At 44.9% G+C, this 24,181-nt stretch overlaps 1 protein-coding gene across 1 annotated transcript in view; it reads left to right on the top strand.

The window, feature by feature from the left end:
* The first annotated feature begins 189 nt into the window (after positions 1-189).
* The window catches only part of hs3st3l (heparan sulfate (glucosamine) 3-O-sulfotransferase 3-like), a 125,983-nt gene continuing 101,991 nt past the window's right edge, over positions 190-24,181 (top strand). Inside the window, exon 1 of the mRNA XM_068004525.1 lies at positions 190-1,015. Coding sequence (XP_067860626.1) covers positions 474-1,015 — 542 coding nt within the window. The 5' untranslated portion in view covers positions 190-473. The remainder of the gene's footprint in view (positions 1,016-24,181) is intronic.

Here is a 24,181-nt window from a genome sequence, read left to right as displayed (position 1 = left end):
TGAGCCGCGTCCAATTAAAAACCACCTCATTTAAATAACCACGCCCCCAATCCAGCCTGGTCCAATGGAAATTGCCTGTGTGCCAGTCCAGCTGGGTGGGAGTTTGTGATCCTCGGTGAATGAATGAATGAATGAAAAGTGCCGGGAGCCAGTGATGGAGAGAAGGGGAGAGATGGAATGATGCAGGGCTGGAGGAGGACATTGAGAGAGAGGGGGAATTAAATCCAGCAACCCAGCTTGCCAGAGAGAGCACACACACTGAGCTCTGCTACACAGCACAGAGCTGGAATAGAGTCTGGCTTTAAACCCACAGCCACCAAGGGGGGAAAAGTTGAGAGTTGATGGTTTGAAGGATCCTTCAAGAGTTTGGAGACCAGCAGAAGATGGGATGATGCTCATTGTTACTGGGAGCATCAGAGATGAAGGGGCACTGATCCCAGTAGGATGGCTGGAAATGGGCATCGCTCTGAGGAATGGCATGTAGGGCTGCACACCAACCCAGCCTGTCTCCTTCTGGTGCCGGCATCCGGAGGGTCTTGCACAAACTCCTGGTCATGTTCTCCCTCTTCACCCTCTCGCTTTTCTGCTTCTATTTCCTCGCCGGCTGCTGCGACTCCATCCCGCTGGACCCCAGGAGCCAGGAGGTCGGCTTGAGCCGGCAAACCCAGTCGGAAGGACGGCCGAGAAGGATGACGACGGTCCAGCCCAGCGAGGAGGAGCCCTCGTCCGGATCCTACACCTCGCCTGGTCCGGACGGTGCTGAGCCGCAGCAGGGTAGCGGAGCCCCGGCGGCGGGACGGTCTGCCGCAGCCCGAGCGGTCAACGGGACGGGCAAAGCGGGCACCCGGTGGTGGTGCGCTCTCCGGCGGCTACCCGAAGCTCTCATCATCGGGGTGAAGAAGGGAGGGACCCGGGCTCTGCTGGAGTTCATGCGGCTGCACCCGGCAGTCAGGGCACTGGGAGCAGAGCCGCACTTCTTCGACAGACACTACGGGAAAGGGCTGCAGTGGTACAGGTAAGAGAGATGGGGGGACTTGTTAACTATCTGCAGTAAGAGCCCGGGTAAAGTAGCGGAGAGATGGGGGACAAGATGCTGGGAGAACCCGCTGAGAATCATTAACAGCGAACTCCAAGGACACAGATACTTCAGACCATCAGAGCAGGGACACAGATACTTCAGACCATCAGAGCAGGGTCACAGATACTTCAGACCATCAGAGCAGGGACAGATACTTCAGACCATCAGAGCAGGGTCACAGATACTTCAGACCATAAGAGCAGGGTCACAGATACTTCAGACCATCAGAGCAGGGTCACAGATACTTCAGACCATCAGAGCAGGGACACAGATACTTCAGACCATCAGAGCAGGGTCACAGATACTTCAGACCATCAGAGCATGGACACAGATACTTCAGACCATCAGAGCAGGGACACAGATACTTCAGACCATCAGAGCAGGGTCACAGATAATTCAGACCATCAGAGCAGGGACAGATACTTCAGACCATCAGAGCAGGGTCACAGATACTTCAGACCATCAGAGCAGGGTCACAGATAATTCAGACCATCAGAGCAGGGTCACAGATACTTCAGACCATCAGAGCAGGGACACAGATACTTCAGACCATCAGAGCAGGGTCACAGATAATTCAGACCATCAGAGCAGGGACAGATACTTCAGACCATCAGAGCAGGGTCACAGATACTTCAGACCATCAGAGCAGGGTCACAGATAATTCAGACCATCAGAGCAGGGTCACAGATAATTCAGACCATCAGAGCAGGGTCACAGATACTTCAGACCATCAGAGCAGGGTCACAGATACTTCAGGCCATCAGAGCAGGGACACAGATACTTCAGACCATCAGAGCAGGGACACAGATACTTCAGACCATCAGAGGAGGGACACAGATACCGCAGAGCAGGGACAGATACTTCAATAACCCAGAGTCAGCACCTAACAAACCATCAGAGCAGGGATACAAATACTTCAAACCATCAGAGCAGGGACACAGATACTTCAAACCGTCGGAGCAGCGGGACAAAGTCCCCAAAACACAAACACAGCTGTGCGCTCTCCTCTTCACATCGACCCGAGTTCTGAAAGAGCAGGGTTCAGTGTCAGAGATGGAGGTAGGTATTTATTTACATCAAAAGTCTTCACAAGCTATTAATCTGAGCCAGCCATAACCCATATATATGTATAATTTATCAATTTGCAGACTAACAACCCCATTTATAGTCATTATCTGTGGCCATTTGTCTCTGTTTATCTATTTATCATATCACATTATTAGCTGCTCCTGTAAATTGTCTATTAATCTGTGTAACTATTACTGTACAATCATTTACTGTGCCTATCGATCTATCCAGATACTGTATCATCTATCTATATATTTGTCTCTCTACCTGCCTATCTCACGATTTTCCTATAAATATCTCTCTCCATCTACCTATAATACCCATCAGGATCTCCCTGCCTATCCATCTTCCTCTCCCCCATCTATTATCTCCGTTCTGTCTATTATCTATCTACTCGCCCACTGTGTCTGTACTTTATTTTTTAGTAGCTCTCCGAACTGCACGGGTCCAGCTGAACCTTGAGATGTGCTTCCCCTGCCCTTTCTGATCCGTCCAAACACGGACCACCCCCCTCCCCTCCCTTGGTCCCCTTCTATCGCCAGATCCCGTCCATTCGCATTTCACGCCATCACCGACTAATATTGCGCGCTCTCCGCGCCGAGCCCGTGAAACCCGAGGAGGGAAGAACACTGAGAAACAGAAAAACGTCTCCTTTAATATCGCTGCGTGTTTCCTCTCCGCTGGTACTTGGTTCAAGGGCTAAACGCTGCAGGATATTTATCCCATGCAAAAAACAAAAGGGGGACTGAATTGATCAGTTCTTGTGCTGCTGTCAGGGGTTTGGGTGCTAGTTTTATACAGAATTAAATAGAATTTACAGCACAGAAACAGGCCATTCAGCCCAACTGGTAGCCGATCCTAAGGGGAAGCTAGATAAACACACGAGGGGCAAAGGGATAGAAGGTTATGCCGATAGGATTAGATAAAGTCGTGTGGAGCATGAACACCGGCATGGACCCGTTGGGCCGAATGGCCAGTTTCTGTGCTGTACATTCTATGCAGTTCCCTCTATTCCCTTCTCCCCCATGTATGCATCAAGCCTCCCCTTAAATGCATCAATACTCTCTGCATCAACCACTCCATCCAATTCCACATTCTCACCCCTTCTCTCTAGAGTTAGAGGCGATTCCAACAAAGCAGAAATCTTAACAAGACACAGTAAGCGGGATGGTCAGACTCACCCTGTCCAATAATTTAACACCTGTAATAGGAACGTATTGCAAAGGGACAGAGGCGAGAGCTCCCCGTGTTCACCTTTGCCCTGAGTTTATCACAACTTTGATAGTCTCATTGCGAGCTCATTTCACCTTAAACGTGATTAAAAAAGGATTATCCTTAATTTATAAACAGTGCGGGTCTGCTTTATATATTGAAATCTGTAACTATTCCCGTTGGAGTGTTTTTAAATAGGAATCGGTAACAAAGCAGAATTGATTCAAGCGGATCTGCTATACTGGCTGAATGTGAATGCCAGAGTCTGATGGGAGGTTAATGTTTCAGCGGGTTTGACATCACTGCCCAGCACTGAATGGAAATATTATGGGATACAATAGAGTGTCAATTTCAATTCAGCATCTTAAAATCGTAATAGTCTTTATTCACCTGATTGTTAGTATCACGCGGAAAACCGCGACCACCCGACAAGTTGTCTAGTTCAAAGATTACACGATACTTACACTGAATCTGTATTAAATGGACTGCACACGGGGCCCTGGGAATCTCATTGGGATCAAACCGGAGTTGGGTCTTTCTACAGTATTTATATCAAGCACGGTGCATTAGTTGACATGAAGTCTAGTTCCCCCGCCCCGAGATCTACTTATATCCGTGAATATTTAAAGAAAGTGTTGCATGAATATTTGAAGAGACGGCCCCGTCACTCCTTCCAACATTTAAAGGGCTTCTGCACACAAACATGATGTAGATATAATATTATCAATTGCGTTTGCAGGTGACTGTAAGTAGCTGCAGTGTGTTCACTGGGTGGGGACGTTCCCCGCACTGTGTCACAGTTTACGATGCGAAGGTAAAAATGAATCCTTCGAAAATGTCATTGCTCCATTCACAACTTTAAAGCGGACACAGCGGCGCCACCTGGCGGTGTCTCATGTTCTCACTCGTGCCGCTCTCAGCTTCCAACACGCTGGAATCACTGACCCCAGTTTATTTTCCAGTATGGAGCACCCTGCGTCCTTTTAAAATTCTTTATTTAAAGATCTGATTAAATATTTTTGTATTTTATTAGCATGCAGTCCTTTGTGATTATTTAGTCAGTCCCAACTTAAACCTTGAATGTGTAACAACCTCACAAACTGCAAGACAGCAGAGAAAGAGACACTGAGGTAGGGACACGGGAGAGGGAGAGACACTGAGGTAGGGACACGGGAGAGGGAGAGACACTGAGGTGGGGACACGGGAGAGGGAGAGACACTGAGGTGGGGACACGGGAGAGGGAGAGACACTGAGGTGGGGACACGGGAGAGGGAGAGACACTGAGGTAGGGACACGGGAGAGGGAGAGACACTGAGGTGGGGACACGGGAGAGGGAGAGACACTGAGGTGGGGACACGGGAGAGGGAGAGACACTGAGGTGGGGACACGGGAGAGGGAGAGACACTGAGGTGGGCTCACGGGAGAGGGAGAGACACTGACACTGAGTTGGGGGCAGAGGAGAGACCATGAGGTGGGGACAGGGGAGATGGAGAGACATTGAGATGGGGGCAAGGGAGAGGCACTGAAATGGGGACAGAGAAGTGGGAGAGACCCCAAGATGAGGGCAAGGGAGATGGACAGACCCTGGGATGGGCACAGGGGAGAGGAAGAGACTGAGTGTGGGGATAGGGGAGAGGAAGAGACTGAGTGTGGGGATAGGGGAGAGACTGAGTGTGGGGATGGGGAGAGGGAGAGACTGAGTGTGGGGATGGGGAGAGGGAGAGACTGAGTGTGGGGATAGGGGAGAGACTGAGTGTGGGGATGGGGAGAGGGAGAGACTGAGTGTGGGGATGGGGAGAGGGAGAGACTGAGTGTGGGGATGGGGAGAGGGAGAGACTGAGTGTGGGGACAGGGGAGAGGGAGAGACTGAGTGTGGGGATAGGGGAGAGGGAGAGACTGAGTGTAGGGATAGGGGAGGGGGAGAGACTGAGTGTGGGGATAGGGGAGAGGGAGAGACTGAGTGTGGGGATAGGGGAGAGGGAGAGACTGAGTGTGGGGATAGGGGAGAGGGAGAGACTGAGTGTGGGGATAGGGGAGAGGGAGAGACTGAGTGTGGGGATGGGGAGAGGGAGAGACTGAGTGTAGGGATAGGGGAGAGGGAGAGACTGAGTGTGGGGATAGGGGAGAGGGAGAGACTGAGTGTGGGGATAGGGGAGAGGGAGAGACTGAGTGTAGGGATAGGGGAGAGGGAGAGACTGAGTGTGGGGATAGGCGAGAGGAAGACACTGAGTGTGGGGATAGGGGAGAGGGAGAGACTGAGTGTGGGGATAGGGGAGAGGGAGAGACTGAGTGTGGGAATAGGGGAGGGGGAGAGACTGAGTGTGGGAATAGGGGAGGGGGAGAGACTGAGTGTGGGGATAGGGGAGAGGGAGAGACTGATTGTGGGAATAGGGGAGAGGGAGAGACTGAGTGTGGGGATAGGGGAGAGGGAGAGACCCTGAGATGGGGACAGGGGAGAGGGGGAGACCGAGTGTGGGGATAGGGGAGAGGGAGAGACCCTGAGATGGGGACAGGGGAGAGAAAAAATTGGAAAGCGAAAGTGAGAAGGTCTGATTTGTTTGATGTCCTTTCAAAGATTAACCCTGAAGGTAACATCTAGATTAATCCAGAAATGTATAATTTCATTCTGTTTCAGAATTTCAAAACCCCACAGTTCTGTACATGACTAACTCTCAAAATCAGCCGTGGGAGGCATTGAGTGTAGGATTGGCCTCGTCAGAAGGGGAGGAGGAGTGGGTGGGGAAATCAGCAGGAGAGTCACCCTGGGCCAGTTTCAGGCATCTCCTAGCAACGGGCCTACGACGGAGCATTGGCAGAGGCCTGGGGAGCAGGTTTTTGGCACCTTGCAACTGTGTGTGGTGAGGAATCAGTGGGCATGTGTCATATCAGTAGTAGGTGACTTTGTTGAGCATTGTAGTGCCATATGTCATCCACAGAGCGGTAATGAAACTCTTGACACTGTTACAGAGAAACAATGAGCTGTTAATTAGGGGGAAGTCATGTGCCCCGTATATATTAGAATAGAATAACTGAGGAGGGTGGAACAGTGCGTGGTAAACATTTTTTTTTCCCATCTGGTTAGAATTCTTGGCCAGACTGATGGGATGAAAGAATCTCCCTTCAATTGGTTGCAATGCAATGAGTTTGGCCAAACCTCAGCCCAGTTTCTAGTGGTTGCAAGTCCGCAGTACAGAGCTGCCCTAAATATAATACAAGTGAAGCTAAGGAAGGATTAAACACAAATTTTGACCCGCCATACTTTGGCATGCATATCGAAAATTTGAGCAATTGCAGCCGGCGTTTGGTGTGTGTGGAATTTTTACCCCCTTAAATTGGCAGTGCCACTCAAAGAGCACCAGCATGGGTGGCATGGTCATAAAAATGGTGCCGTGAGGGGTTCCCATGGGGCTTGGGGCACTAGATGAGCTACTGTTCTCTGCATCTAGCTATATTATACATGACTGAAGAGTTCCTGATGCTGACACTGGGTGCTTTAAGCACAAAAGTGATCTGATCCAAAATAAACCTAGGCGTTCCAGTTAGTGATATTAATGGATGCTGGTTTTATGACCTTGCCCAGTATTTGGCCTGGCTGTTAATCCATTTATTTTAAGTGAGTTGATGTTTCTGCTCAGTTTGAAAATCTAAGAATTCAGTTTAAAAAATCTGGAAATAAAATAAAAAGCTGGTATCAGTAGCCATGAAGCTGTCGGATTGTCGTAAAAATTCAACTGGCATGCTCACGTCCTTTTAGGGAAGGAAACCTGCCGTCCTTACCCGGTCTGGCTAATATGTGACTCCAGTCAAAGTGGTTGATTCTTAACTGCCTTCTGAAGTGGCCCAACAAGCCATTCAGTTGTATTAAACCACTAAAAATTCCACGCAAGACTTGCAGTGGTTCAAGAAGGAGGCCCACATCCACATTCTTCGGACAACTAGGGATGGGCAATAAATGCCTGCCTTGCCAGCGATGCCCACACCTCCTGGGGAGGAGTGGTGCTTCCAGGGAGTGCTAGTTGGGGAATCGCAGGACAAAATCCCCCCGACTTTCTGCCCATTAATTTATACAGAGAAACTATTTCCTCCTCCGGAGCCTGGGTTTGAAGCCCCTCACAGCTGAAATCTTTTGAGTATCAAACTTAGGTTGTTCAATGGGTATTATTTGAAGACCGGTGCAAAAATCTGTTCAAACATAGTAGGTGTTCACCCACTACTATCGGAAAATCTAAGGGCCCCAAGTGAAATGAGTTTGGGTAATTTATACCCAGTGAGTGTGCTTCTAATTTGACATGGAACTTTCAGTCTCTCACAGAGATGCCATTAAAAATAGCTGGTACAGGAAATAGAAAGGCCACAATGGTGCAGTGGGAACTGCTCTTCCACAGCTGGGGCTGAGGCACATTGTTGGGCCTATTTCAATTAGACCACTTGAGTTGCCCCAGTGTCACCTGACAAGAATCATCATCACCAGTGCCCCTTTAAGGGCACCGCCAACATAATAAACAACCATGTGATCCAATCAAAGTAAAAGATGCTAAAATAAGCAACAAAGTTCCAACAAAGCCAAAAGAAATTGTAACGACTAAATGATAATGTTATTCCCAGTGTCTATTAGACACTCTATCCCCTGCGTCGCAGAAAGCCTCAAACATACTCAAGGGCACCGCAAGTTCCCTCTCCAAGTACACCTGGGCAGACTCACTGCTGGGGCCGAGTAGAGGGAGTTTTACTTTGTGACGTGCAAGGAGTGCTTGACGCTAGCCTGACTTGGGCAGTGCTCCACTCCCCAGTACTAACGTCCTTTACCTCATTGAGCACAAAGACAAAAATGGCAATCCTTAATTGGAAAATGTCATATTTTTACCATGTTAGATGCTGCAAGTTACTGCAGATGTTGTCACAATCTGAAGCACTGCCAGAGTCTTGAGTGAGTGATGTCCAGTACTGATTTGCGTGTATGTACGGCGGGGGGAGGAGGGCGGTGGAGGGCAGCTGGTCTAACGGTTGTGACATCTGCAGCCAAGACTGAACAGCTGTAACATTATAGACAACTTGAGAGATGATCTCAAGAGAATTTAGAAAAAGAAATCTGTGTCAGGTAGCGTTACCAAATCTCAGTGGTCATAATTCTCAGGGCATGACAAGATGCCACATAAAAAGTTGTTACATAAGGTAAGGGCTCATGGGGTTGGGGGTAATATATTAGCATGGATAGAGGATTGGTTAAAGGACAGAAAATAGAGAGTAGGGATAAACGGGTCATTCTCAGGTTGGCAGGCTGTTACTAGTGGGGTGCCGCAAGGATCTGTGCTTGGGCCTCAGCTATTTACAATCTATATTAATGACTTAGATGAAGGGACCGAGTTTACTGACGATACAAAGCTACATGGGAAAAGAAGCTGTGAGGAGGACACAAAGCGTTTGCAAAGGGATATAGACAGATTAAGTGAGTGGGCAAGAAGGTGGCAGATGCAGTACAATGTGGAGAAATGTGAGGTTATTTACTTTGGTAGGAAGAGTAGAAAAACAGAATATTTTTTAAATGGTGAGAAACTATTAAATGTTGGTGTCCAGAGAAACTTGGGTGTCCTCATACAAGAAACACAAAAAGTTAGTATGCAGGTACAGCAAGCAATTAGGAAGGCAAATGGCATGTTGGTCTTTATTGCAAGGGGGTTGGAGTACAAGAGTAAGGAAGTCTTTCTACAGTTGTACGGGGCATTGGTGAGACCTCACCTGGAGTACTGTGTACAGTTTTGGTCTCCTTATCTAAAGAAGGATATACTTGCCTTAGAGGCGGTGCAACGAAGGTTCACTAGATTAATTCCTGATTTGGAGATGCCGGTGATGGACTGGGGTTGACAAATGTAAACAATCTTACAACACCAGGTTATAGTCCAACAATTTTATTTGAAAATCACAAGCTTTCGGAGGCTTTCTCCTTCGTCAGGTGAATGTCAGGAAATCCTTGAACGTTTCGCATTTATATTCAGAGAACAATACCTGGTGATTACAGATAATCTTTCCAACTGCCCGTTGTCAAGGCAATCAAAGTGTTCAGACAGAGAGGTGTTACCTACAGGACCACCGAATATACAAACGGCCAGAACACAAAACAGAGAGAGAGAGGGAGAAACATCCAAAAGGAAGAGAAAGACAGAAAATGACCCGTTGAATTAAAGACAGATAACTTTTATTCGCTGGTAGGGTTACGTGTAGCGTGACATGAACCCAAGATCCCGGTTGAGGCCGTCCTCATGGGTGCGGAACTTGGCTATCAATTTCTGCTCGACGATTTTGTGTTGTCTTGTGTCTCGAAGGCCGCCTTGGAGTACGCTTACCCGAAGATCGGTGGCTGAATGTCCTTGACTGCTGAAGTGTTCCCCGACTGGGAGGGAACCCTCCTGTCTGGCGATTGTTGCGCGGTGTCCGTTCATCTGTTGTCGCAGTGTCTGTCTGCATGGTCTCGCCAATGTACCATGCTCCGGGGCATCCTTTCCTGCAACGTATGAGGTAGACAACGTTGGCCGTGGCAGGGATGTGTGGTGTCGTGGACGCTGGTGAACAGCGTCCACGGCAACCTCTGCAAGACATGCCAGATAATCGACACAGATACCACCATCACACGAGAGGACACCACCCACCAGGTACATGGTTCATACTCCTGTGACTCGGCCAACGTTGTCTACCTCATACGTTGCAGGAAAGGATGCCCCGGAGCATGGTACATTGGCGAGACCATGCAGACACTGCGACAACGGATGAACGGACACCGCGCAACAATCGCCAGACAGGAGGGTTCCCTCCCAGTCGGGGAACACTTCAGCAGTCAAGGACATTCAGCCACCGATCTTCGGGTAAGCGTACTCCAAGGCGGCCTTCGAGACACAAGACAACGCAAAATCGTCGAGCAGAAATTGATAGCCAAGTTCCGCACCCATGAGGACGGCCTCAACCGGGATCTTGGGTTCATGTCACGCTACACGTAACCCTACCAGCGAATAAAAGTTATCTGTCTTTAATTCAACGGGTCATTTTCTGTCTTTCTCTTCCTTTTGGATGTTTCTCCCTCTCTCTCTCTGTTTTGTGTTCTGGCCGTTTGTATATTCGGTGGTCCTGTAGGTAACACCTCTCTGTCTGAACACTTTGATTGCCTTGACAACGGGCAGTTGGAAAGATTATCTGTAATCACCAGGTATTGTTCTCTGAATATAAATGCGAAACGTTCAAGGATTTCCTGACATTCACCTGACGAAGGAGGAAGCCTCCGAAAGCTTGTGATTTTCAAATAAAATTGTTGAACTATAACCTGGTGTTGTAAGATTGTTTAGATTAATTCCTGGGATGAGAGGGTTGTCCTATGAAGAGAGGTTGAGTAGAATGGGCCTATACTCTCTGGAGTTTAGAAGAATGAGAGGTGATCTCAATGAAACATATGAGATTATGAGAGGGCTTTACAGGGTGGATGCTGAGAGATTGTTTCCCCTGGCTAGAGAGTCTAGAACTAGGGGGCATAATTGCAGGATATGGGGTCAGCCATTCAAGACTGAGATGAGGAGGAATTTCTTTATGCAGAGGGTTGTGAATCTTTGGAATTCTCTACCCCAGAGGGCTGAGACTGATAGATTTATGGACTCTAGGGGAATTGAGGGATATGGGGATCGGGCGGGAAAGTGGAGTTGAGGTCGAAGATCAGCCATGATCTGATTGAATGGCGGAACAGGCTCGAGGGGCTGTATGGCCTACTCCTGCTCCTATTTCTTATGTTTTTATGATTCACTCCTACAACCTTTGTACGTGTGCACAATTCTCACTGGACATGAGTCACCCCTACAGCCTCTGAACATGGGATACATAAGATTAATTTATTGTAGCTTAGTGGAGAACTTCAAACTTCTTTTGGAACTAGGTTGAACTCAAAGAAAGGTAGGTCCACGTTATGAAGAAGAAAAGCCTCCTCTCCCACAGACTTTTTCATCTTGCTCGGAGACTATGGTTTATACCGGCGTAGGACGGGAAATTAACATCTCCCAGTTGGAGAGGCTATTTTTATATGATTGTGTTACTGTGCAGAGGATGTGTCTTTGCTGAATGTGAAATTCATGTGAATGCTCCCACTCTTGCTTGAGTGTGGCTGTTGGGTGAAATACAGGGACATGTATGTGTGTGTGTATATATATATATATATATATGTGCGTGTGTGTGTATATATATATATATATATATGTGCGTGTGTGTGTATATATATATATATATATATATGTGCGTGTGTGTATATATATATATATATATATATATGTGCGTGTGTGTGTATATATACACACATATATATATATATATATATATATATATACAACAGCTTGCATTTATATAGCATCTTTAAAGTAGTAAAACATCCCAAGGTCCTTCTCAGGAGCCTTAGCAGACAACAAAATTGACACCGAGCCAACACAAGTGACCAAAAACTTGGTCAAAGAGGTAGATTTTAAAAAGAATCTTAAAGGAAGAGAGAGAGGTGGAGAGGCAGAGAGGTTTAGGGAGGGAATTCCAGAGCTCAGGGCCTAGACAGCTGAAGGCTGGGGTGGAGGAAATGGGGGATGGACGAGAGGCCAGAGTTGGAGGAATGCAGAGTTCTGGGGGTGGCTGTAGGGCTGGAGGAGGTTACAGAGAGAGAGAGAGAGAGAGGGGCGAAGCCATGCAGAGATTTGAATGCGAGGTTGAGAATTTTAAAATCAAGGCGTTCGGGGACCGGGAGCCAATGTAGGTCAACAAGCACAAGGGTGATGGGTGAATGGGACTTGGTGCCTGTGTTTTACTTTTTGAGTCTTTAAGTCATACTTAACAGCTGATAGGCATCATTCACTTAAATTGGCAACAATGAATATCAATTGTTGGGGCAAAGTTTCCTCTTTAGTACTTGCCTGAGTTCAGTACATAGAGGAAAATTGGGAAGACATGCAATCCTCCCCACCTGACTTCCTTCTACGCACTCCCACCAAGTGATGCTTTACTTTCAAGTCCTAATGAGGAAGATCTATCTTGTTCCCTTTATTTGAGAGGCTTTAATCTGATAATGTACCCACCTGACCAGGTGGTTGTGGTCGACTCATGTTGGAGCTCTCGTAGAATTTGTTACTTTGGTATCTGACACAGACTTGTCCAGAACAAAGTTTCCTGATTTTACTTTAGCCCCAATATGGGGCAATGAAATCTGTATGTGGGTTTTTTTTCTAGCATTTGGAGAAATCGGCAATTACCTTGGTTCAGATTACTCTAAAAATTCAAAAGTCGACCCTTTTACATGGCGCCATGCTCCCAACCCCTATACCTCCTCGATAAGAAGTGGAGAGACTAGAGAAGCTGGGATTGTTCTCCTTAGAGCAGAGAAGGTTCAGGGAACATTTGATAGATGTGTTCAAAATTATGAGGGGCTTTGATAGAGTAGATAGGGAGAAACTGTTTCCACTGGCCGGAGGGTCGGTGACCAGAGGACACGGATAATTGGCAAAAAAGCCAGTGGGGAGATGAGGAGAATTTTTCTTACTCAGCAAATTGTTATGATCTGGAATGCAATGCCTGAAAGGGTGGAGAAGTGGATTCATAAGTAACTTTCAAAAGGGAAGTGGATATATACTTAAAAAGGAAAAATTTGCAGGGCTATGGGGAAAGAACAGGAGTGTGGGACTTATTAGATAGCTTTTTCAAAGAGCCAGCACAGGCATGATGGGCCGAATGGCTTCCTTCTGTACTGTATGATTCTATTGCTTTTTGGTTGAAAATTGTCTCCCCATGTTGGAGACAGCGCAGAAGTGCGTCAGGAGATTTATCTGTCTGCCACACTGCAATGAAGGACGAAACCAGCTCACCCACTGCTAGATACATTTTTCAGAAGCTGTCCGAGAACTGGCAGAATTTTTAATGAAAGCGAGGAAATAAATACCTCCAGCACCGAGCCCGGCCCCACACCAAATGAATTGTCTGGTTTCTTAAAACAACAAACAATTAGTTCCAGTCCTCTGGAGTGCCCTTTACCAGCTTGCGAGCTTTCCAATTATTTTGTTTGATTAGAAAGAAGAAGCAGAATTAATGCTTTTCCCTTTGATTTGGGTATTTCAATGCACGATTGGAGAAGAATTTAGCTCAGCCCATTGTAAATAATTCTGGTGTGTTCACCAGTAAGTTCCATGATTTTTGACTAAAATTATTTCACTATCACTGAGCCATTATTTCTGTTGGGGGCTTGGATCAAATTAATTTAGTTGTTGGGTTTAAACCCATGTTGGGGTAACGGAGTGAAGGACGTAGGTAATTGTGGTTAGAGACTCTAGTAATATTCTTCCTTAATTACTGTTTCTAAAAACAATCACTTTGAATTGTCAAATAATCTAGATTTTTTTTAACTGCCAAAGAATCACCAACTCCCTTCTCCCTCCACTCTGTGCCAACAGTTCAATTGGTCCAGAAATCTTAACATGGCATGAAGGGGAAAAGGACTTTGCCAACCTGTACCGATACTCTGCTCATGTCTCCTCATGGGGAGAGAGTGCGCATCTCACATTTGGAGAACAGAAACTCTATATGTAGATTTGCAATTAGCTTGAATTGGAGACTCTTTCTTGTTTATCTTCATTGACAGCAAAGTCTCAACGCAGATTAAGGCTGTGGCATTTTGTTTTTGTTCTCAGGATGTGGGTGATGCTGGCAAGGTCGCATTTATTGCCCATGCCTAGTTCCCCTGAGAAGGTGGTGATGAGCCTCCTCCTTGAACTGCTGCTGTCCTTGTGGTTATAGTGCTGCCATGATGGTGTTAAATGTAAGGAATCTTACAACACCAGGTTATAGTCCAACAATTTTATTTTAAAATCACAAGCTTTCGGAGATTATTCGGAGATTATCCCCTTCCTCACCTGACGAAGGGGATAATCTCCGAAAGCTTGTGATTTTAAAATAAAATTGTTGGACTATAACCTGGTGTTGTAAGATTCCTTACATTTGTCCACCCCAGTCCATCACCGGCATCTCCACATCATGATGGTGTTAAGTAGGGAATTCCAGGATGTTGAGGCACTGGTGATGAAGGAAGGGTGATACATGCCAGGATGGTGTGTGACTGGAGGGGAACATGGAGGCAATGATGTTCCCATGAAATTGCTGCTCTTGTCCTGCAACAGCCCAGATTACTGAGATTTGACTATATTCTCTCTGATTGGGTTACTGAGGTGAGCCTTGTCTCCTTAACCAGGTTCCCAAGGTGTGACTGTAATATCTGTGATCGGGTTTCTGAGCTCACACTCTACTCTTCCTGATTAGGTTACTGAGCTGAGACTAGTCTTCTTAACCAAGATCCTAAAGTGTGACTGAACTTTCCCTCATCGGGTTACTGAGCTCTGACTGTAATCTCACTGATTGGGTTACTGAGCTCTGACTGTAATCTCACTGATTGGGTTACTGAGCTCTGACTGTAATCTCTCTGATTGGGTTACTGAGCTCTGACTGTAATCTCTCTGATTGGGCAACTGATCTGAGACTGTAATCTTTCTGATCAGATTACTGACCTGAGACTGTAATCTCTCTGATCGGTACTGATCTGAGAATGTAATCTCTCTGACAGGGTTACTGACCTGAGACTGTAATCTCTCTGATAGCGTTACTGACCTGAGACTGTAATCTCTCTGATCGGGTTACTGAGCTCAGATTGTAATCTCTCTGATTGAGATCCTGACCTAAGATTGTAATCTCTCTGATCGGGTTACTGACCTGAGACTGTAATCTTTTTGATCAGGTTACTGACCTAAGACTGTAATCTCTCTGATCGGATTACTGAGCTCAGATTGTAATCTCTCTGATTGAGATCCTGACCTAAGATTGTAATCTCTCTGATTGGGATCCTGACCTAAGATTGTAATCTCTCTGATCAGGTTACTGACCTAAGACTGTAATCTCTTTGATCAGGTTACTGACCTGAGACTGTAATCTCTCTGATCAGGTTACTGACCTAAGACTGTAATCTCTCTGATTGGGATCCTGACCTAAGATTGTAATCTCTCTGATCAGGTTACTGACCTAAGACTGTAATCTCTCTGATTGGGATCCTGACCTAAGACTGTAATCTCTCTGATCAGGTTACTGACCTAAGACTGTAATCTCTCTGATCGGATTACTGAGCTCAAACTGTAATTCTAACAATGATAATTGCATTGAGAACCATAGTTTTCTGACTGAAAACACATTGTCTGTAGAAAATGTTCCTTCCTATATTTGCCATCTGGCGATGCTCCAATTATTGTACAATTTTCTGGTGTTACCTCCTCTCAGGCTCCCACTCACATTCCTTTCTCCTACATTTTCTCACACTTGCCTCTCATTGAGATTGGCGATTCCAAGTTTCCTGCAGTGTAATGGGCTCGAGCAATAACAGTCACCACGGGGGCACAATATTCATTTTAATGTGTGGGTGTTTAATGAAAAATTGCTTGTCCTGTGATAATTGCATCATAAGTCACCCTGCAGTGACTGTTATTACTAAATTATATTTTGTAAAAGATTAAGGAATAAAAAGCACATTGCAAAGGGCAAAAGAGTCGCGGTATCCTTAGAGTCTCAAAGTAACTGTGGTATTGAGGAAAAACTCCAGGAAACAAAAATCAGACACACTCCGTGTCCACACCGTGTGGTAAATCCACCGCCAGTCCTCCTCCAGCCCTACAACCCTCCGAGTTCTCTGCGCTCCTCCAATTCCGGCCTCTTGCACATCGCCGCTTTTCATCATTCCGCCATTGGCAACTGTGCCTTCAGCTGCCTAGGCCCTAATTTCTGGAATTCCCTCCCTAAACCTCTCCGCCTCGCTACCTCTCTCTCTCCTGCTTTAAGATGCTCCTTAAAACCTACCTCTTTGACCAAGCTTTTGGTCACCAGACCTGATATCTCCTTATGTGGCTTGGTGTCAAATTCTGAATGATAAGGCTCCTGTGAAGCACGTTAGGACGTTTCACGACGATAAAAGTGCTATAATACAAGTAATACAAGTTGTTGTTGTGTAGGCAAACAGATCGTGAATGTACCAGGTTCAATCCCTGGTCAATGCTGAGTTAGCTGATCTCAGTGCCACTGATCTAGAGGGGAGAGGAGAATCAACCAAGATCACTGCTCCCGGTGGGCCCATAAATTGAGGGTGTCGGGTGAGGACAGGATCAATGTGATGCCCCCCATTATTCAATATCATGTTGACATTCACTCTCTTAAGCTCTCAGGTGAGGAATGGCCTATCGATTGAGATAGTGGGGGCTGACCAGTGCTCTGTTTCTGTCCTCACCAGCAGTCCCTTTCCTTTATTCCATGCAGAAGTAACCATTTGATCGGTAATTGGACTATAATTTTGTTGGTGATTATGTCAATTAAACTCTGCCCCTCTCCCCATTCATAAAAGCATTAATTTGCCTTTCTCTCTTAAATGCAATGCAAAATAGTCGGTCACCTCATTGACCTACTCCAAAATAAATGGTCCCTGCAGACTTTTTATTATGTTTTTCATTTACTCTTCATTTGCATTTCATGGAGTCTTTTGATGTGGTGTGTAATGTTGACCAATTAAAGTTTTTTTTTAAGTAGAGTTATTGTGTTTGCCTTTCCAGCTATCAGCCCTGGCACAGTGGGTAGCACTTTGGCCTCTGAGTCCAGGAGGTTGTGGTTTCAGGTCCCACTCTAGGAGGATTGATTCAGTTGGCTTGCAAGCTCTCCTGAATCAGATAGTTATGGGTTGAAGTCATATATTTTAAGATGAGTGGTTATACTCATGATGTCACTCGGGAGGAGTGCCTGCCGTCTGCCTAACGAGTGCTCAAACCCAGCATTGTCAGTTGTCTAATGAAAAACTAGTGACTGACGCCCTTTGAGAAGGTGGGGACAGAAATAGGTCTCTTGGGGATTGGTCCACATTGACACATCTTTTAATGGGAGATTGGAACCAAGTTAATCATTTGTGGCAGACTCAGTTATCTGTACCTGAGCCAGGCTGATCTGCAGTACTCTAGAATTCTGTTGATGGTTGACCAGCAAGACTGGCTCATAGGAGAAGTCGAACTATCATTGGGGCTGGGATTCCTCCACTTGGCCCTGCAACCCAATGCCCTAACAGTCTAGTCCTAGCTGGACATGTAGCAAGATACCCACCAGTGCTCTGTGCTAGTAAGTTCTGCAGTTTTAGCAGGTTAAAGGCCAGCAGTAACTGTTCGCATCCTTGGGAGTCTTTAAATTTCAGCTCTTCCCAACCTGTGCCTAAGTCCTCTATGGTTCGATGAATGGGCGATATCCTGATGGAAGAGTGCACTCTATATCAGGCAAACAGATATTCTGAATTTCTCTGTAGTTTGGTTTGGAGAGAAGCATGACCGTGAGTTTCATGTTTTCACCCAGCTAACCAAAAAATAATTGAAAATAATTTAGCTGCGTTAGATTAAACAGAGTGTTTTGTATCTTGCCTGATGTTCTATGGAGTATCTGCTATCGGTCTATTATTGATCAATTTCAGTGAATGAATAAGGGCTGCTATTGTTACAATTTAGCAACATTAGATTGATCCAGAACATTTCACAACTTGTTCATTTGCTGTTCTGTGGCATCTCTGCTAATATTGGCTGCTTTTATACTGGTCCTTTCATTCGGATTCTGGGAACTGACACTGGGTCTACAAGGCTGCTTGCGGGCTACGGAAAACGGGATTAGTAGTATGGACTGGTCTGTACGGCTTAACTACTCACTGGATAAACCCGCTGGGACATTGGGAAAACCTGATCACTTTTTTTTTAATGTGTATGATTTTTGTAATCCACTTCTGCACATTCACAGCTACAGTCTTGAAAGAGACGGTGTGACTCCCAGCGATAAGTGGTATAAACAATAAAAAAGAAAAGAAAGAATTGCATTTATATAGTGCCTTTCACAACCTCAGGATGGCAGAAAGCACTTTACAACCAATGAAGTACTTTTCGAAGTGTAATCACTGTTGTAATATAGGAAACATGGCAGCCAATTTGCACACAGCAAGCTCCCACAAATAGCATTGTGATAATGACCAGATAATCTGTTTTTTAGTGATGTTGGTTGAGGGATAAATATTGCCCAGGATGCTGGGGAGAGCTCTGCTGCTCTTCTTCGAAGTAGTACCATGTGACCTTTTACATCCACCTGGGCAGATGGGCCTCGGTTTAACGTCTCATCCAAAAGATGGCTCTTCTGACAGTACAGCACTCCCTCAGTACTGCACTGGAGTGTCAGCCTAGATTTTGTGCCTAAGTTGTGTCCCACATATGAAATGCAGAGAAAAAGAGAAAAGACCACCAGGCCCATCAGTGCTCACCCTATTCACTCAGTGGTGCAACCTCTGGCATTGGCTTCTAGTAATGTTAACTGTAGGGGGGAGAAAGACGGAAACAAAAGGGGAAGATGTTCCCTAATGTAAAGTGCAGCAACATTAGAAATACATTCCTCAAGATGTCCCTGGCCGGTATTTCTACTGAAATCGTAACGTGTTAAATTGCTGCAGGTAGCGAACAGAATGATACTTCCCTAAGTAACTTTTCTAACAACTGATTGTGAAAATATTTCCATTTAAAGAAACTTTAATGATCCTCCATTTCCTCAACAGACAGAATGCCCTCTGGTGACTCAGATACAAAGATCCCTTTGGAGTTTGCCAGTGTGTTTCGTTGTCAGACCCACATTCAGCTATCTCTTTATTTTCAACCTCCCCTTACCTCTTGCTGTGCTGTGCTGGAGTCCCTATAACTGGGAATAGTTTCGAAACAAATTGATTTAATTAACTTCCTTCAATACAAGTAGAAGATAAATATACTTATTATCCAAGTACTTCCCCTTAGATTTACTTCCTTTAATCAAGCTGCTGTTTAAAGAGAAAATCTTTTCAAATTGCCCTGAGCTGTTTTAATATTGTAAATATGTAACGTAGAATTAAACAATTTAACAAAAAAGTTGAACATGCCATTTTTTTAACTTTTGCATAACTATAAAATTGTGGTGCTCTGGTTTTTACCAAATTTCCACTATCCTTTGTGTGGAAAAAGTGATTCCTGATTTCACTCCTAAATAGCCTAACTCTAATTTTAAGATTATGCCCTCTTGGTCTGGATTCCCCCACTGGAGGAAATAATTGGGGCCAATAATGCCTCATTTGAATGACTGCAAGATATCTTAGGATGATGAATCTCTTGATAATATCAGAATGGTAATTGACATCGTATTGGACTGGACCTCTAACTGCAACACATGGCTGAATAAAGAGGCAGGCATTTAGTGAACAAAAGTACAATAAACAAAGGAACCGAACTGCAAACATAATTGAAGTGGGATTGACTGGAAGTAATGAAGATTGTTAGTCCAATTGCCACACTTGAGGATGGATTGGAACCTTGCCCAGACCCTCTTTCAGCCTGAACCCTCAATTGTCTAACCCAGTCTTGATATGGTGAGGCAGTGTATATGCAGATCTATCATTGTTTGGTGTTGTGTAGGCTCCATTTTTCAGAATGCTGAAATATAGTTGGCCTAGGCCACTAGAAATTAATGGCTTCTTCTCTTTGCATCTGCCTGACAATAAAAATAAAGCCAATGACAGATAGCGTTAAAGGTTTATTGCTACACAGTACACAATGTTTTCTTTAGTGCTTATTCATCTGTCACTGTCAGGAAGAGTAAAGGTTAGTGGATGATGGAGGTTCATATTCCCAGTACACAATGAGCAGAAAGGACAGGTGAAGCTGAAAACAAAAGAATCCCTTTAATCATGTTTGCATCATGAAAAGAGAAGATAAAGACTTGATTAACTGGCAAGGCAATATAACAGGAGTCAGGAAACACCTTCTGTTGTATCTGAGACAGCGTTTTATGTTAGTCATTGAATAAAAGTCTTAGAGGTGAACAGTTTCACTTAGATATTAATTGGCTTGTCTAATAGATTATTGAGAAGTGTATGTCGCAAGAAACTTCCGGAGAGAAATAGGCTGAATCTCTGTTTATTTTTTTCTTCGTTCGTGGGTTGTGGGCATCGCCGGCAAGGCCAGCATTTATTGCCCATCCCTAATTGTCCTTGAGAAGGTGGTGGTGAGCCGCCTTCTTGAACCGCTGCAGTCCATGTGGTGAAGGTTCTCCCACAGTGCTGTTAGGAAGGGAGTTCCAGGTTTTTGACCCAGCAACGATGAAGGAACGGCGATATATTTCCAAGTCGGGATGGTATATGACTTGGAGGGGAACGTGCAGGTGGTGTTGTTCCCATGTACCTGCTGCCCTTGTCCTTCTAGGTGGTAGAGTTCGCGGGTTTGGGAGGTGCTGTTGAAGAAGCCTTGGCGAGTTGCTGCAGTGCATCCTGTGGATGGTACACACTGCAGCCACAGTGCGCTGGTGGTGAAGGGAGTGAATGTTTAGGGTGGTGGATGGGGTGCCAATCAAGTGGGCTGCTTTTAACTGGATGGTGTTGAGCTTTATCAATATCAATATCGTTTATATCAATCAGGCTGATCAGATAACATTCAGATTTTTTGTTTTGCTTTCGGGATGTGAGTGACACGGGCAAGGCTGCATTTACTGCCCATCCCTGGTTGCCTGGAGAAGGTGGTGGTGCACCTTCTCTTTGAACTGCTGTAGTCTTTGTAGTGATGGTGCTCCCATAATTGCGTCAGGTAGGGAATTTCAGGATATTGACCCAGCGATGATGAAGGAACGGCGATTTATGTCTAAATCAGGTTAGTATGTGTCTTGGAGGGGAACTTGGAGATAATAGTGTTCCCATAACATTACTGCTCTTTTTTATCGATGGTAGAGGTCTTAAGGGAGGGAGGTACTGTTAAAGTAATGTTGGTGAGTTGATGTAGTTTCAGCCTGTAGATCGTACATGCTGCAGCCACAATGTGCCAGTGGTGGAGCGGGTGGATATTGAGTCCAGTGGCAGGGCTGGATGTTGTTGAGTGTTGTCACAGCTGCACCCATTCAAGAAAAGTGGTGAGTATTCCATCACATTCCTAACTTGAGCCTTATAAATGGTAGACAGGCTTTGAGGGGTTTGGGATAAGCTACTCAGGGTACCCAGCCTCTGTCTTGCTGTTGTTGCCATGGTGTTGATATGGCTGGTCCAGTTCAGCTTCATCCTGGTGACCTCCAGGATGTAGATGGTAGGTGAACTCAGTGATGGTGGTGCCACAGAAGGTCAAGGGGAGGTGGCTGGGCTTTCTCTCATTCGAGGTGGTCTTACCTGACACTTATGTGGTGCAAATGTTACCTGCCACCTGTCAACCCAAGTCTGAATGTTATTCAGGTCCTGTTATAGATTGGCAGGGGCTGCTTCATTATCAGAGGAGTTATGAATGGAGCTGAAAACTGTGGAATTGTCAACAAACAGTCCCACTCCTGACCTTACGATGGGACGAACGTCATTAATGAATATCATTAATGCATATTATTAATGAAGCAGCTGAAGATGGTTGGGCCAAGGATGCTTCATTGAGAAACTCCTGCAGTGATGTCCTAGGCCTGTGATAACTGATCTCTGACAACCACAACCATTTTCCTTTGCATCAGGTATGACTTCAGTCATAGGAGGATTTTCCCTTTGACTCCCATTGACTTCAGTGCTCTTGATGCCATATTCACTTGAATGCTACCTTGATATTGAGGGTGGTTACACTTACCTCTTTGCTGGCATTCAACTCTTGTACCCATGTCTGGATGAAGGCTATGATGAGGTCTGGAGTCAAGTGGTTCTGGCAGAACCCAAACTCAACGTTAGTGAGCAGATTATTAGTGAGTAGGTCTTCCTCGATAGCACTATTGATGCATTCAGGAACTTGTGGACAGCATCATCAAAAATTTGCTTGTCATACTTTTTTTAACATTATTGAGAAACACAAAGAGCCAAGTAATATGGTGCAGGACTCACTGACAGACCCAATAATCCATCTTATTTCAGTTGATAGGAATTTCTATATTTTATATTCTTAATTGAGAGTTTAATGTCCAATGTCCTGAGAATTTTTAAAAAAATGGATTTCCAATTCTCTAGGGAAAGCTAATGTTTCTGTAGCCTAATAGGTACAGTTAGGTCATTCAAAGCCTCAGTAGGTCTTTGATCTCTGCTAACTAAGCTATGGATCTCTTTATTTCTGGGTATTCCTAGCAGACAGGTGCCAAAGAATGGAAGATACCAGACATAAGGTCATTCTTTGTCATTGTTGTTCCATCAGAGTGTGTCCTGCTAGGACAGGCAAGATGTTAAGTCTTTGAAATCAATTTCTGTTGATTGTTCTGATTTAATTGCGACAGGAAATGTTTTATCTTCCTTAATACCTGCTTTAATTCAAAGGAAAGAAAAGTATGTAATGCAAGCTAGTAGTCTAGATTCTTTAGTGTTCTCTTAGTTCATTCTTTAGCTTTACAAACTGGAGGCTTGTGGGGCATTCCATGAAAGTTCTTTTCCATGTAAATCAAAAGCAAAATACTGTGGATGCCGGAAATCTGAAATAAAAAGTAGAAAATTGCTGGAAATACTCAACTAGTCAGGCAGCATTTGTGGAGAAAGAAACAGAGTTAATGTTTCAGGTCGATGACTCTTCGTCAGAATTGCCAGTTCTGACGAAGGGTCATTGATCTGAAACGTTAACCCTGTTTCTTTCTCCACAGATGCTGCCTGATTTGCTGAGTATTTCCAGCATTTTCTCCTGTCCATGTAAAATCGGTCATCACAGATGCATGATCCAGGTTATGGAAGAGAACTGTGAAGATCTTGGAACTTTTATTGTTTTATTAAATAGTTGGAGTCAAGTTCTGTAATCTATACAACTCTGCTGTTCTATTTATACTTCTGTTTAGCCTTAGTTCTTGATAAAAACAAATTAGTAATTTTAACCTGAGCCAATAGTCTTCCAGAGTGGTATTTTCTTTCAAGGAGGTCACAAATTATTTCTGATGCATACTTCAAAGCTAAAAGGGTTCATTGTTCACCTAGAGGCCTGCTATCCTAGTGCTTTGTGCACAATGTCAAGTTTCAGTTCATAGGAAGTGCGTGCTTGCCTATGGAAGCTGACCATTGCGTTAAGCAGGAATAAAAAGTGAGCCCAAATTAGACACCACCAAAGATGAAAAGAGAACAAGGTTAATCAAGAAATAATGATTGGGTGATGCAGAGCTTGAGTTTTAAAAGCCCCCTAGATTCTAACAGGAAGGAAATTCTGAGAGATACAAAGAGTTCCATTATATTCAGATCTTGGGGAAAGAATGAGTTAGAGTCGAAAATGATGCAATAAGTCCTGAGGCCTGTAAAGAGGAGGAGGAATATGTAACAGCATATTTGTAGCTTGAGAGGAAAGTTCAGAGGAGCATTGGCCACATAGTATCAATAAAATACAGAGACAAGGAGTAGGTGGTAGAAAGAGAGGTTAGTTTTCCTTTGACTAAACATCAATGATCTGAAGTATAATTTGAACTTTGATGTTTTTTTCCTCAACTGATCTGATTCGTCAAAGCCAGCTATTTGATGGTTAGAAACCCAAAGAAATCAATCCTGTGGGTTTCTAACCATCAAATAGTGTCAGGTAAACTATCCCTCATCAAAAATTATCCTCTAGTTGACCTCAGCATTTGATATTTACAAGAATAAAACTTGTTGGCCTTAAAGGGACAGGCCATGTTGCTCATTCATAGAATCATAGAAAGGTTACAGCATGGAAGGAGGCCATTCAGCCCATTGAGTCCATGCCGGCTCTATGCAAGAGCAATCCAGCTAGTCTTACTCCCTTCTCTATCCCCGTAGCCCTGCAAATT

Source organism: Heptranchias perlo, chromosome 23 (assembly GCF_035084215.1).
Source record: "Heptranchias perlo isolate sHepPer1 chromosome 23, sHepPer1.hap1, whole genome shotgun sequence".
NCBI classification, from domain to species: Eukaryota; Metazoa; Chordata; class Chondrichthyes; order Hexanchiformes; family Hexanchidae; genus Heptranchias; species Heptranchias perlo.
The sequence above is the reverse complement of the archived record's forward strand: the minus strand, read 5'-3'. Positions and strand labels throughout refer to the sequence as shown.